We start from the raw sequence: 14119 nt of genomic DNA, 5'->3' as shown, positions 1-14119 counted from the left end.
TCTTAGTGTTGTATGTTTTTCTCATTTGTGCAGTTGTCACTCCTTGCTTGATTGACCTGCAACCAGTTATAATGTGTAGAATATATTGTGAAGTTGCTTGTAAAGGGTACATTTTTTATCCCATTTAGGGGTTACAAATCCTCCCTATATAACCTCTGTGTTTAGTCTAATCCTGTATGCCTGAGGAAGCGGATTTTCCACGAAATGCTTTGCATTGTTGGTAATAAAATTCCCTCATCTTACCTTGGTCTCAGCGTCTGATTGATCCCGCCGTGTGTTACCTTGGTCTTGCCTGGTACCATGACATACCTCAAATGGAGATTTTGCTGCACATCAGTGAGTGTCAGCTACTGTTAATAGCCAGGCACTCACCTCTAATGATGGGGCGTTTTTATGTTTCACCTGTGCTTGTTCATACATGACCGCACTGTCTGAACAGTGCAGCCCACGTACTGAAGTCCACAAGTGTACTGAAGTCCCCATCATTAGAGGTGAGTATCCGGTTACTGACAGTAGCTGACACTCACTGATGTGAATCAAAATCTCCATTCGAGGTATGTCGTAGTATTAGGCAAGGCTGTCTTTGTCCCAGTTATGATTTAGTTTAGCCTTAAATCCCCTTCTTTGAGTACTGGACAGTTTACCCAGATTCAGGGGCTTTAAAGGTTGGCCATTCTCAGTTGAAGACTCTCGATTTCATGGAAAACATTTTATTGTTAATGGCCAACCTCAAGGAAGCTATACTGGTTGTCCTAGAGGTGATAGATGAATTCCATCAGGTTTCAGGGTTTCTCATCAATTATGCTAAATCTTAGGCCCTCTCTATTTATAAAATGACCCGGGGGGATGGACTGCAAGGTTCCCGTTTAAGTGACAGGCTGCTGCTCCTACTTATTTAGGTGTGCAACTTCCTTCTCATCCTCACAATTTTTACAAATTCAATATCAACCCTCACTAGGCTCAATTTCCCAGAATTTAAACTGGTGGAGATCACTGCCGCCAATCATCGTACGGAAGGTAATTTATATGGGGGCCTACTTGGGGAAACCACATTAGCCTTCTACTCCCATTATGTTTGTTTGATAGAGAGCGCCACTGTTCCTTATTTGCTTTGTCAGCTGTTATCTGTGTTCATATTCTGTTATTTGTTATCTGTGCTCATATTATATTCCTGACTTATTGTCTGTATTTCTTTGTTAATGGTAAATAGAAAACAAAAATATACAGCCCATTTTTAAAACCTTTTTACTGCAGTTCTCAACTATCAATGACAAGCTTCCAAATGCTGTGCTGTGGTGATATATGGCTTGTACCTTTTCCCTCATCAAAGGGGTTGTCCAGTGGAATGAGTTAATTTACTATTGTCCCCAGGCTGCCTAAAGAAATAATAAACCTTTAACTCACCTTCCACCTCTCCCTTGTAGCTCTGTTATTGGGGCGCCTCATCCATGGTCGGTGACAGCTTTGCCCCCCCCCCCCCCCCCCGAGCTGCAGAGCATAGCGTCTATGGCTGGGGAAACTGACACTGTCGTCCACCCATCATTGTCCGAGGCAGGACACCACTGCAGCCATTGATTAGCAGAACGGCACTGTGACGTCATGTTTACAGCCCCGGCAAGCTCTGATGAAGCAGACTGTCAGCGCAGAACGGCCGGAGATGGGGCGAAGGAGTGGCAGAAGGCGAGTTAAATGGTTTATTATTTTTTGTAGGCAAGCTGAGGACAATAGTACATTAACTCGTTCCACTCAATAACCCGTTTAACGTTAGAATTATCATAGGGATATTGTAAGGATTTACATCAGCACACAGAAGAGAATATAAATAGTGTCACATGACTATTTAACCTTATAATTTGGTGCTTTATTTTTACATTCAAGTGCTGTATGTTGAGTATAATTCTCACCAAAGCTGTGATAGTAAGCAGGCTTCATTTTCTCCTCTGGTTCGATGGAACAAATAACTTGAGCCCCTTCCAGAGTCTCTCCTGCACTGGACTTCTGAGGAGGAACCCGAATAATGTTGTAAAGTGTTCCTGCAAAGCACCAGACATATGGTTAAAGGGACACTGCAGGCAAAATAAATTCACTGTATTATGCCTAGTGCAAGGCCTAAGGGGTGTGGCATTACACAGGTTTCAATAGACAAAATAATCAATGTTAATATCCTACACTTACACCCTAGATCTCAGGAAATCCAGCAATCCATCCAATTTGACCCTAGTGATCCCTCATAAGGACTCTCGACCAAAAATACCATCTTCAGGGTAAATACACACTAGATGAATTATTTGCAGAAAAAAATCCACAACAAATCTAGCTAAAAATTTTGGTGCAGATATTGTTGGGAATTTGCTGTAGATCTGGTGTGGACATGCTGTTGATTTGCTGTGCATTTGGTGCAGATTTTCCCTTCCCCTGTAGGTCAATTTACTTTGCTGGTACTGTACTGCACTTTGCTGAAAATTTGCTGAACGGATTTCCACACAGAAAAAAAATCAGTAAATCCGTCTATTAAGGGTTTTTCCAGAGACATGAAATCTTTTACAAACAAGGGTAAAATACAGAATAAACTAATAACCTTACCAAACCCCTGCTGCTCTACTGTCTGTCTCATAACAAATGCTGCACAATCTAGTCCTGCCTCAATCACTTCTTGTACAGTTTATAGTAAAGCCATACTGAGTCTTAATGGGTCCCCATCCTTCCTCATCAAGGCTTTTATTCATTGTGCACACACAGATTATGTCAAAGAGCAGAACAGCTTACCCTGTTTTCCATATGAATTTCCCATATTGTACACCGTCCCGTCTGGGTCATAATGGGGATGAGCTGTGGCCCCATTTACAGCAATATATTTGCTCCAGTCAACCTGTGTACAAAGACAGTACAAGTCTAGACAAAGTACAAGGTAAGGCTGATGTGACATGCAGCGTTTTATTTTTTTTAAGGAAATATTTTTTTGTTGTTTTCAATGTTTTTTTTTTTTTTTGTTTTTTTTAAAGCTAAAGGCAGAACTGGATCCAAGAAGAAGGTTAAATATAAGTATTTCTTTTATATATCTTATTCCGTGAGAATCCACTCCTATCTATCAGCCTTACCCTGCTTTTGGCACATAGCACTGCAATGTTTTTTTCTCTCCCAAAAATGCAGTGTGTGTGTGTGTGTGTGTGTGTGTGTGTGTGTGTGTGTGTGTGTGTGTGTGTTAAAGCACAAAATATTTGGATGGCAGTTTAAGTAAAATTTTATGTGGGATGTGATAGGGTTAAAATATAAACAGGAAGACAAAGGAGAGAAGCTCTTCTGTTCTTTATGGGCTGTAAATATAGGATCCAGGATCATGTCTGACCATTAGGAAGTGATGCCTTTATCTGATGCATAGTCGGGACATAGGGGTTCAATCCCCTAAATGGGCATCACTGGCATACACATAGAACGTCTGTAGACAAGATATACATACACAGTGAATGCCAGTGACTGTGGACCTACTAGTACCTTTGGCCATCGGCCACTTTATGGACCTGGACAATCTGTCTCCGTAACTCCCAACAGAGTACAATATACAGACAGTCGCCAGAGGGGCTTTTTTCCTAGTTTCTTTATCAGGGCATTGCTTGGATTAGACAGCTCCTACTATCATCTACCCCGTTATTGTTGTAGTGCTGCCTGCCTGGTCTCTTGGTGCAGCCCCTGTTGCTTGTGAATTCGAGGACACTTTCCAAGCACTACACATATCCTTTATATTACGTCTGTGGCGGAAGCCTTACTAACATTTACAACTGGATTGTTTAACCTCTTGTCCACACAATTTCTTACATTGCATCATATTGTATAGGTCATACTTGACCCAAAGAGTGTAATAGACCCCTGATGAGCTGGCTGTTGAACTACAGTGCAGTGAAACACGTTAGACATTTTCATTGAATGATCAGATACTCTGTGGCATCAGTAGGGGGACACCCTCGGATATATCGTTATTTAATTTCAATGTATATTTACCTTGTATGATTTTTACATATCTCATTGTGTGTCTTGAATGAATTGTGGTTATATTACTATCTATAATATCAGTCGATATCAGCCTGCCAATAACCTGGAGTATACTGCTTATCATTACCCAGTCCTACAGAGGGCATAACACGGTTTAATCCTCCTTCTCGTAGTCTAGGAGTAGCGAGGAGGATCCGGTGTAGGCCCAGGTCACAAGAACAGGGGACCTACAGTTGCTAGGCAGGACTATCTAGTGGAGGGCAAGACAGGTCCTTATCAATACATTCCCCAATCACCCCACTTTAACAAACACTACTGTATTTACTTATTCACTGGTCACGGATTGCAATAATTTATTTTGTAATTTTTTTTTGTGATTAATAAATGCTCACGTTTGGAGAGATGTTCTTCTTGATTTTAAAAAAAGGCATAAAGTCGTATTTTTCTAAATTCCTGGCCACTGCAAAAACCTCAAAACACATGTACCAAACACAGGAATGCGCGTATATGAAAAGTCGCAAAAAACACACTGTGCCAAAATATTGAGACAATTTTACCCAACAAAACAAGTGTAAAATGATTCATAAATATTCCTCATAGACTGCTTGTTTAGATAAAAAGGAGATTTTTATGCTTACCGTAAAATATTTTTCTCGGAGGATCCATTGGGGCATACAGATCATGGGTATATGCTGCTGCCACTAGGAGGCTTGACACTAAGTAACAAGAAAAGTCAGCCCCTCCCTGCAGGGTATACCCACCCACAGGCAGCTGGGCAAATCAGTTTAGTCCCAGAGCAGTAGGAGAGGACAGACAGGTCAGGAAAAAAAAACAGAACCGTCCGAGGAACCACAGAATAAAAATTTACTGAAAGCACCCTCGGACAGGCAACGAAACCAGGAAACCAGAACAAATGGGAGGGAGCTGTGTCCCCCAATAGATCCTCTGAGAAACAGATTTTACGATAAGCATAAAAATCTCCTTTTCTCTATCAGCTCCATTGAGGACACAGACCATGGGACATACCAAAGCATACCCCGGGGTGGGTAAATGATTCCCAACTCATGTGGGAGGCTGAGCCACAGCCGCCTGCAACACCTTGTGACCCAGACTAGCATCAGCAGATGCAAAGGTATGTACCTGGTAGAATTTTGTAAAAGTGTGTCAAGATGACCAGGTGGCCGCTTTACAGATTTGCAAGGCAGAAGCCTTGTTGCAGAGAGCCTAGGTGGCTCTGACAGAACGAGTGGAAAGAGCTGAGACCCTGAAAAGAGGAGTCTTCCCTTTGCAGTGGTAAGCTTCCGAGATGGCGAAACAGATCCACTGCGAAATGATGACTTTGAAGCAAGAAGTCCCATACAGATTGAGATCCCAGGGAGGAGCAGGTGACCTGTAAAGCGGGGTAGCATGAGCTACGCCTTGGAGAAAGGTCCAGACATGAGGATTGGATGCCAGGGGACGGTGAAAAAAAATTGAGCCAAAAAACTTGTCTCATAAGGGAACTGAGAGCCAAGTGTTGTTCTAACCCCAACTGTAGGAAGGAAGGAAGTCGTGGGAGAGAGAACACAACTGGAGAAAAGGAGCGAAACTCACACCAATGAAAATAAGAACGCCAAGTATGGTGGTAAATCTTCGCAGAAAAGGGCTTGCGCGCTCTGATCACAGTGCGAATTACTTGGGGAGAGAATCCCCTAGCTCTCAATACCTCGGTCTCAACCAACATGCCGTCAAATGCAGGGACTGTAAATTGGTGTGGCAAGAGGACCCTGAGAGAGCAGATCTCATCGAATTGGAAGGCACGGTGGCACGTTGTCCTCCAGGCGAATCACGTCTGCGTACCACGCCCGCCTGGGCCAGTTTGGAGCCACTAGAATGGCGGAAACGCCCTCTGCTTGAGTTTCCTCAGGACCCTCGAAGAAGGGGAAGAGGAGGGAAAAGATATGGGAGGATGAAGTGGGACCAAATAATCACCAGGGCATCCAAGGCTAGAGCCAGGGGGTCCCGGGAGTTTGCCACAAACCGAGGAACTATGTGGTTGTGGCGAGATGTGAAAAGGTCCACGTCTGAAGTGCCCCAGAGGTTGCAGATTTTACGCAAACACTTCCGGAAGAAGAGACCATTCATTGGGGTCGGCTGAGAAAGTCCACCTCCCAAGATTTCACACCTCTTATGTGAATAGCTGATATGGAGGGGACTCTGAGCTCCGTCCATGGAAGGATCTTGGAGACTTTGGCCATAGCCGCAAAGCTACGTGTGCCGTCCTGACGATTGACATATGCCACAGCTGTGGAGTTGTCCGTCTGTACATGAACAGGGGGTCCTGGAGAAGGCACTCTCAATGGCGGAAACAAAAAGGTAGATTGCTCTGAGCTCCAGAATGTTGATGGGAAGAAGAGCTTCCTGAGTGGACCAATGTCCCTGGACCTTCCGGTCTCTGAAAACTCCTCCCCAACCGCCAGTAGAGGGGCAGAAGGATTTTCCCTGATGAAGAAGAGAGGACCGAAGCCACCATAGGAGGGACTGGCGAGTCTTGGGAGGGAGAAAGATTCTCCAATCGAGGGTCAGTGGAGATTTGTCCCATCGGGACAAAAGAGAATTCTGAAGAGGTCGATAATGAAACTGTGTGTAAGGAAAGCTTCCATAACCGCCACCATTTGACCCAGGACTTGCATGCAGACTCAAATGGAAACGGGAACAGGACATTGGAGACTCCGAACCCCTGATAATAGGGCAAGGCCTTCGTCCGGCAGAAGAAAAATCCGGGCGGACACCAAGCCAAATTGCAGTCCCAGGAAGATTAGGGACTTAGAGGGAATAGATAAGACTTGTCCTGATTGACCAACCAGCCGACAGGGTCTGAAGAAGGAGACGGAGTCTCTCCTGATTCTGGGCCCAGGTTGGTGCCTTGGCCAGGATGTCGTCCAGGTAGGAAATGACCGACACACCCCGTGCTCGCAGAATGGCGATCACTGCTGCAAGGACCTTGGTGAAGACCCTCGGAGCAGTGGCTAGTCTGAAGGAAAGAGTCACAAACTGAAAATGGCCCTCCAGGAGAGCAAAGCGAAGATATCGCCGATGTGCTGGAAAAATAGAAATGTGGAGGTAGGCATCACGGATGTCTACCAAGGAAAGAATCTCCCCTTGATCCATGGACACCACCACTGAACGGAGGGACTCCATACGAAAATGACGGAGAAGTAGGTGGCGGCTGAGGCACTTCAGATCCATGATCGGGCGGACGGAACCGCCATTTTTTTGGGGACCCCAAACAGGTTGGAATAGAAACCTGAAAAATGCTCTGCTGGAGGAGCTGGGATGATAAAAACATCTCGCACCCAAGAGTCCTGCAGTTGAGCAGACCAGACTTCCTGGAAGAGTGAAAAACGTCCTCCCACCCGAGAAAAATCTACGGGTGGGGTGACCCTTCAGGCAGAGGTAGTCTTGTGGACGCATGCCTTGGCTGCGAAACGGCCAGAGCGATTATACAATTTCCAGGAGGGATGGGCTTTAAAAGGAAGGGACCTTCTTGCCCCTAGATTGTGCCGGTCCGGTCATCCTATTGGAGCCATAGGTCCGAAAGGAACGAAAAGAGGTCGACTTACTTCGGGAGTCGGTACTGCGAGATTCATTTAGCGTCAATAAAGAACACTTACTGCCAGTCGCCTCTGAGATAATCTCATCGAGGAGTTTTCCAAACATTCGAGAATCAGTAAAAGGAAGCTCCGTGAAAGATTTCTTAGAAGTGGCACCAGCGTTCCAAGCCTTGAGCCACATTGAATTAGGAAGAGCCACCAGATTACCTGTGGCAAAAGCCGTACCACGGGCCGATTGCATAGAAGCAGAGCACAAGTAGTCCCCAGCATTGGAGAGTTGAAGTACAAGGGCTGCCAATTCCTCCACAGGGGACCCAGATAGAATGTTCTGGCAGAGTTGGGAAGCCTAGACAGAAAGGGCTGTTGATACCCCAGCAGAAGCGAAGGCAGGAAGTAAGGATGAACCTGCTGCTTCAAAGGCAAAATTTTGCTAGATTATTAATCCGCTTATTCGCCGGGTCCTTGAAAGAAGCCGCATCTGCCAAAGGCAGAATAGTTGCTTTAGAGAGGCGGGACACAGGTGGATCCACAGCTGGTGATGTCAACTTTGCAATAAATTCCTGGGAAAAGGGAAATTGAGCTTGAACCGTCTTGGTTCCTTGAAAGTGCTTGTCAGGATGCTTCCATGCCATTTCCAGTAAGGCAACAAATTCAGCGTGAGAGCTGAACACCGTAGGAGAGGGACGAGAGTGGTGAAAGAAGACTCCTGGAGCTGGGTTCGAAGTTCCTGGGTCCTTTAGATGAAATGTGTCCCTTATGGCCGAGACCAAGGTGTCCACCATGCCGGCCATGTCGGTTCAGTCCTCTGAGTCAGAGGCAGAAGCTGAAGCCTCATCTTCCAGTTCCTCAGGAGAGTGGGAGCAGGTGGAGGCAGCCTTGGATGAAGGCGAAACTGACCTAGTACGCAGATCTGGAGACCCAGAGCGGCGACCAGGAGAGCGACCCCTGCTTCGGGGTGCAGAGGAAGAGTGGCGATACCTATGAGGAGAGCGCCTATGCTTGCTTCCAGACTCCAGAAGGAGAAACCCCTAGGACTCTTATGAGAGCGGCCAAAATTGGGGGAACGTCCTGGGCAGATATACCAAGAGGTCCAGGACGCATACTGGTGCAGGCAGAACAATTGGGTTCAGCAGAACCAAAGGGCAGTTTAGTGTTGCACGTTAAACAGGCATAATAGGTGACCAGGGCCATGTCTAGAGGGTGGGTTAGTTCTGTGTTCTGACATAGTGCCAGCCAGACTGTATAGCAGCAAAAACCTAATTTCTCAGAAAGAGGAAGGGGGAAGGCCTCATGAAGGAGAGGGCCAGAGCTGTATGAGCCAAACTCTCATTGGAGGAAAAACAGTCCACAGCTGCGCACAAACCGCTCTGATAGGAGGAGAGGCAGATCCCTCAACCTCTGCAGCTGTAGTGTCCGAAATTCCAGCCAGAGAGGACTGGCCGGGGCTATGCCTCTGAGGAGAAGCCCGCAGCCATAGAAAAACACCCCCCACTGCCCTATAAGTAATACATACAAAAGGAGTATGACCAGAAGGAGTGGAGCTATCGGCGTGCGAAATGAGCGCTGCCGACAGTACAGGCGCTCCTGCGATATATATATATCTGCACCAATATGCGCCGATGCGAAAAGCCTGCACGATGAGCTCAGGCGCCATTACAGAAGTTCTTGCGCTCCGGAGCATCTGAAGAATCATGTTGGCGCGAACATGCACCGATGCGCTCGGAAGCATTACCTGTGCACCAGCCGCATCAGGAGATGCGATGGCGCAAAAACCCGGCACGAACATGAACCTGTACCGGAAAACCTATGCTCAAAAAGGCACATAATGTACAAAAGAAACACTTAAAGTAAGACAAAACCACCAGGGAGAAGACCTGCACCACATAAGTTGCCCCCACACATCAGAATGGCCGAGCAAGGAGCCTATAAATGAGAGTGGGCTCCAAACAGGGGGGCTACAGAGGTTGAAAATTCCTGAGGGAGGATGGGAACCTGAAGGAATAGGGGGGAGATACTCACCTGCCCTTAGCAAACTTACATCATGATGTCTTCAGTCAGCTTTTAGTCACCTGCATCATGCCGGGCTGAGACGAGCAGGGAAAGTAGGGGGACCCGTAACAATGAGGTACAACCCCAAGTGCTGACCATTGGTGAGAAGGGGTTGACAGTACATCCACGATGTCTGTGCCCCTTCAATCGCAAATGGGGAAACAGTGAACACTATCTTCCTGAGTCCCCACCTGAAAATAGAGAAAGAAAGGGAGAGAAAAATCTAACTAAATATCCCTAATATCAAAAATAAGAAAAGAATAGACCAGGTCTGGAGAACACCAGACCAGCATCTGCCTCCTACAGACACTAAGCTAAAACTGATTAGCCCAGCTGCCTGTGGGCGGGTTTATCCTGCTGTGAGGGGCCGACTTTTCTTGTTGCCATAGTGTCAAGCCTCCTAGAGACAGCAGCAATTACCATGTTCTGTGTCCCCCAATGGAGCCGATACAGAAAACCCAAATAACCCATTTTAAGAATCACATTTATTTATTGGAGCATCTTAAAAGAGTTTAAAGGAAACCTGTTATCAGATTTTACCCTATATAACAGATGTAAACAGGTTATATAGAATAAAAGCTTGCTCACCATATCTGAATGTCTTTAGGGCTGGCAAAAATACTCCTGAAGTAGTCATGATGCCTAGGGCTGTAATCACTCCTACTCTGGTGTGATTCACAGCCCGGGCCTCGTTGATGTCACCGTTCTGCACTGAAATCTTGTGCAGGCCCAGAAGCAGTGCTATCCCTCTGCTATTCCAGGGCCTGCATAAGAAGTTAGGCAACAGGGCAGTGGTCAGCAGTGCCTGGGCTGTCAATCACACCAGAGTAGTAGTGATTACAGCCCAAAGCGCAGTTACGACCTCAGGATGAAAAACACCTCAGGGACTACTTATACCTGGTTTACATGCAGCAAAAGCAACTTTCAAACTCCAGTATCACTGCTGGCCCTAAAGACATCCAGATATAGTAAGCAAGCCAATTGTACTCTATATAACACATTTCCAATGGTTACAGAGGGAAAAAATCTGATAACAAGTTCCTTTTAAAAGGGACTTTCCATTAATATGCATTGCTCTGGAGGAAGTCCGGGAATATATCTACTAGAACTAGCTGTTTAAACCAACTTTCAGAAGACATATGCACGTGTATGAAGAGTAAATCATGTCTGTAAATCTATATATATATATAAAACTCAACGTGTGTATGTTCCAGCATCACGTCCAAACGGCTAAAGATATTAACATGAAACTTGGCACACATGTTACTTATATGTCAACAGCAAACACAGGATAGGTGATTTAACCCTTACCCACCCCCATTTGCCAGGGGCGGGATTTATGTATAAAGTCCCATACAAGTCAACGGGAAATAAATGTTACTGCAAAACTTCCAAACGGCTGGATATATTTTGATAATACTTGGTCACATGTTACTTATATGTCCACTTAAAATATAGGATAGTTAATTTAACCCTTAACTACACCCATTTGTGAGGGTCGGGGTTTTTGTTTAAAGTCCCATGCAAATCAATGGGAAATGTATTTTTTTCCACATAACTTCGGTACAGCTGGAGATATTTCAATACATGGTACACATATTACGGGTCGGGATAGGAGGACGGCATAGGAGGACGGGATAGGAGGACGGGATAGGAGGTCGGGATAGGAGGTCGGGATAGGAGGACGGGATATGAGGACGGGATATGAGGACGGGATATGAGGACGGGATATGGGGTTGGGATATGACAACAATATATGAGGACGGGATATGAAGTCAAAAGCTTCCTCCTTTGTTTATTTTCCTCACCAACAAGGATGAGGAAGGAAAAACCGGGCAAGGCCGGGTATTCAGCTAGTAGTTGTATAAAAATAGCCATAGTTTATTTTAATGAGACATGATATGGCCCTTAAGATCTTCTAGTGACTTGTGACAAGAGGATGGAGGTTGTCAAATCCATAAAATAAAGGAAGTACATTTTACAATAGAAATCAAACAGCACTCATAATCTCTTCTGAGGTTACATGTAATTCTTTAATGTCACTGAGCATTACCTTATCCAGAGTGTTCAAGGTTTCAGGATCCACCATACGCATGAAATTGGTTTCAGTGCTGACATAATAGTCACCTTTATAGAGTACATAGTTCACACTGCAGTTATCTGTTGAAACTAAAGAATGAATGAGATAAACACTAGATTAAATGCTAAAACTGTACAAAACAGTTTGATAGGCTGAAAAAAAAACATACACCCATAAATTCTTATAAATACCCCTTCTGGCATCCTCCTATCCCAATCCTACTGTAAAAGTGATAACTCCTGCTGTTTCTTCTTAAATAAAATCGAGGGACCTTGGTTGAGAAACACCAAGTAAAAGCCAAGATATGTTATGTGTATTCTAGCCCAGACAAACATAACCACTGATTTTAAATTGTTTCTAAAATGGAGAAAATATTACAAACTGACAGCAAGATCACCCGCACTGACCTGAATATAGAGGTATATAGTGTGGGTGATCCCCTTTAAAACGCTTTTTATCTGGTTCCGATATGTTCAGGCAGTCTCGAGAAATCTCCCTTGATGCTGGTAAACTAATTTTTAGTTGTGCGCAATGGAGGATTTCAGCAAGCTGTTTCCTGCCCTCTGGGTCTCGCTCTCAGCTGACGTGAAGAAGTGTATAGTCATGAAAGGCAAGGAGAGTGTGAGACCCAGGGGATGGGAAACAGCTTTCTGTAAGTGTAGGAGCCCGCCTCCATTGAGCAGAACAAAAAATTTGCATACCAGAAATGAGGAAGATTTCTCAAGAATGCCTGAATCAGAACCATGTAAAGAGAGTGTTAAAGGGGATCAGCCGCACTATATACCTGTATATTCAGGTAAGTGCGGGTGATCGTGCTGTCAGCTTCCCTTTAAACTTACTGAGTTTGAATTTGGACATAAATCGATCAAACGTAGATTTGCAGGGGTCCGGCATTGCCAAGGTACCGAACTCTGAGACAACAATTCGATTTGCACTCTTATTCTTGGTGTAAGAATCACTTTGAAGGAACTTGCTCATGTAGGTGACAGAGCCATTCTCGATCCTGAAATTGTGCATTAGAGCCATTCCATCGAACCAATGATTGTATCTGAAACACAAGATAATATACTGAAGGAATCTTTTCACCGAGAGAGACGAATATATAAAAATAAAAAATATATATAGACGAACCATACATTAAAAAACAACGCGTTTCGACATTTCTTGACAAAGGAATATCGAAACGTGTCGTTTTTGAATGTATGGTTCGACTATTTATATTTTTTAAAAGGACGTGGATTAAAGGTTAAATTTTTATATATTTTTTCTACACTTGGAGTGCTGGATTTTTGTTTTTCCCAAGAGTCTATCTCGGTGAAAAGATTCCTCCAGGATCATTGCTCACACAATGGCTGTGCTGATTTTAATCTCTCATTTACTTTCTAGAGAGCTATAAAGTTACATGTACAGCAGTTCTGACAGGTTATTTTAACCAGGTTTCTTATTATCCCAAGCTACACATGGCCGGCAGTAGAAGGCCAACACCGTTGTACCAGAATATCAACATGTGCAGCAGAAACCGGTTATGGGTGCCAATTGATTCCCAATGTAGCTATGTGAATGTGACAATAGAGTGGAAAATACAATCTAATTCTCATAAACATAAAGCAAATATATAATTACAAACATTTATGTAACACAAATAAAAAAAAACTGCTGAAAATGTGGGAGACTGGTGACAGTGAAGAAGAGTGTAAGGGAGAGTAAGTGGGAGAGATGGTAGGAAGAGTATGTGAGAGTTTATGAGAGAAAGTGGGAGAAGTGAGTAGGGACTTTAACCCCTTAAGGACTCAGGGTTTTTCCGTTTTTCCACTTTCGTTTTTTCCTCCTTACCTTTTAAAAATCATAACCCTTTCAATTTTCCACCTAAAAATCCATATTATGGCTTATTTTTTGCGTTGCCAATTCTACTTTGCAGTGACATTAGTCATTTTACCCAAAAATGCACGGCGAAACGGAAAAAAAATAATTGTGCGACAAAATTGAAAAAAAAACGCCATTTTGTAACTTTTGGGGGCTTCCGTTTCTACGCAGTGCATATTTTGGTAAAAATGACACCTTATTATTCTGTAGGTCCATACGGTTAAAATGATACCCTACTTATATAGGTTTGATTTTGTCGTACTTCTGGAAAAAATCATAACTACATGCAGGAAAATTTATACGTTTAAAATTGTCATCTTCTGACCCCTATAACTTTTTTATTTTTCCATGTACAGGGCGGTATGGGGACTCATTTTTTGCGCCATGATCTGAAGTTTTTATCGGTATGATTTTTGTTTTGATCGGACTTTTTGATCACTTTTAATTCATTTTTTAATGGTATAAAAAGTGACCAAAATACGCTTTTTTGGACTTTGGAATTTTTTTGCACGTACGCCATTGACCGTACGGTTTAATTAATGATATA

The 14119-nt window shown here is 44.1% G+C and overlaps 1 protein-coding gene across 2 annotated transcripts in view; it reads right to left on the bottom strand.

The window, feature by feature from the left end:
- Nucleotides 1-14119, bottom strand: part of BCO2 (beta-carotene oxygenase 2) — a 50060-nt gene that overhangs the window by 20762 nt on the left and 15179 nt on the right. For both annotated transcript variants that reach the window (XM_056542009.1, XM_056542008.1), the window contains exons 3-6: nt 12549-12757; nt 11683-11798; nt 2767-2869; nt 1905-2033 (exon numbers count right to left, since the gene is read on the bottom strand). In XM_056542009.1, the coding sequence (XP_056397984.1) occupies nt 1905-2033; nt 2767-2869; nt 11683-11798; nt 12549-12735 (535 nt within the window). In that variant the 5' untranslated portion in view covers nt 12736-12757. The remainder of the gene's footprint in view (nt 1-1904; nt 2034-2766; nt 2870-11682; nt 11799-12548; nt 12758-14119) is intronic.

Source organism: Hyla sarda, chromosome 10 (assembly GCF_029499605.1).
Source record: "Hyla sarda isolate aHylSar1 chromosome 10, aHylSar1.hap1, whole genome shotgun sequence".
NCBI classification, from domain to species: Eukaryota; Metazoa; Chordata; class Amphibia; order Anura; family Hylidae; genus Hyla; species Hyla sarda.
Note: the sequence above shows the minus strand (reverse complement) of the source record. Positions and strands in the feature narration are given on the sequence as shown.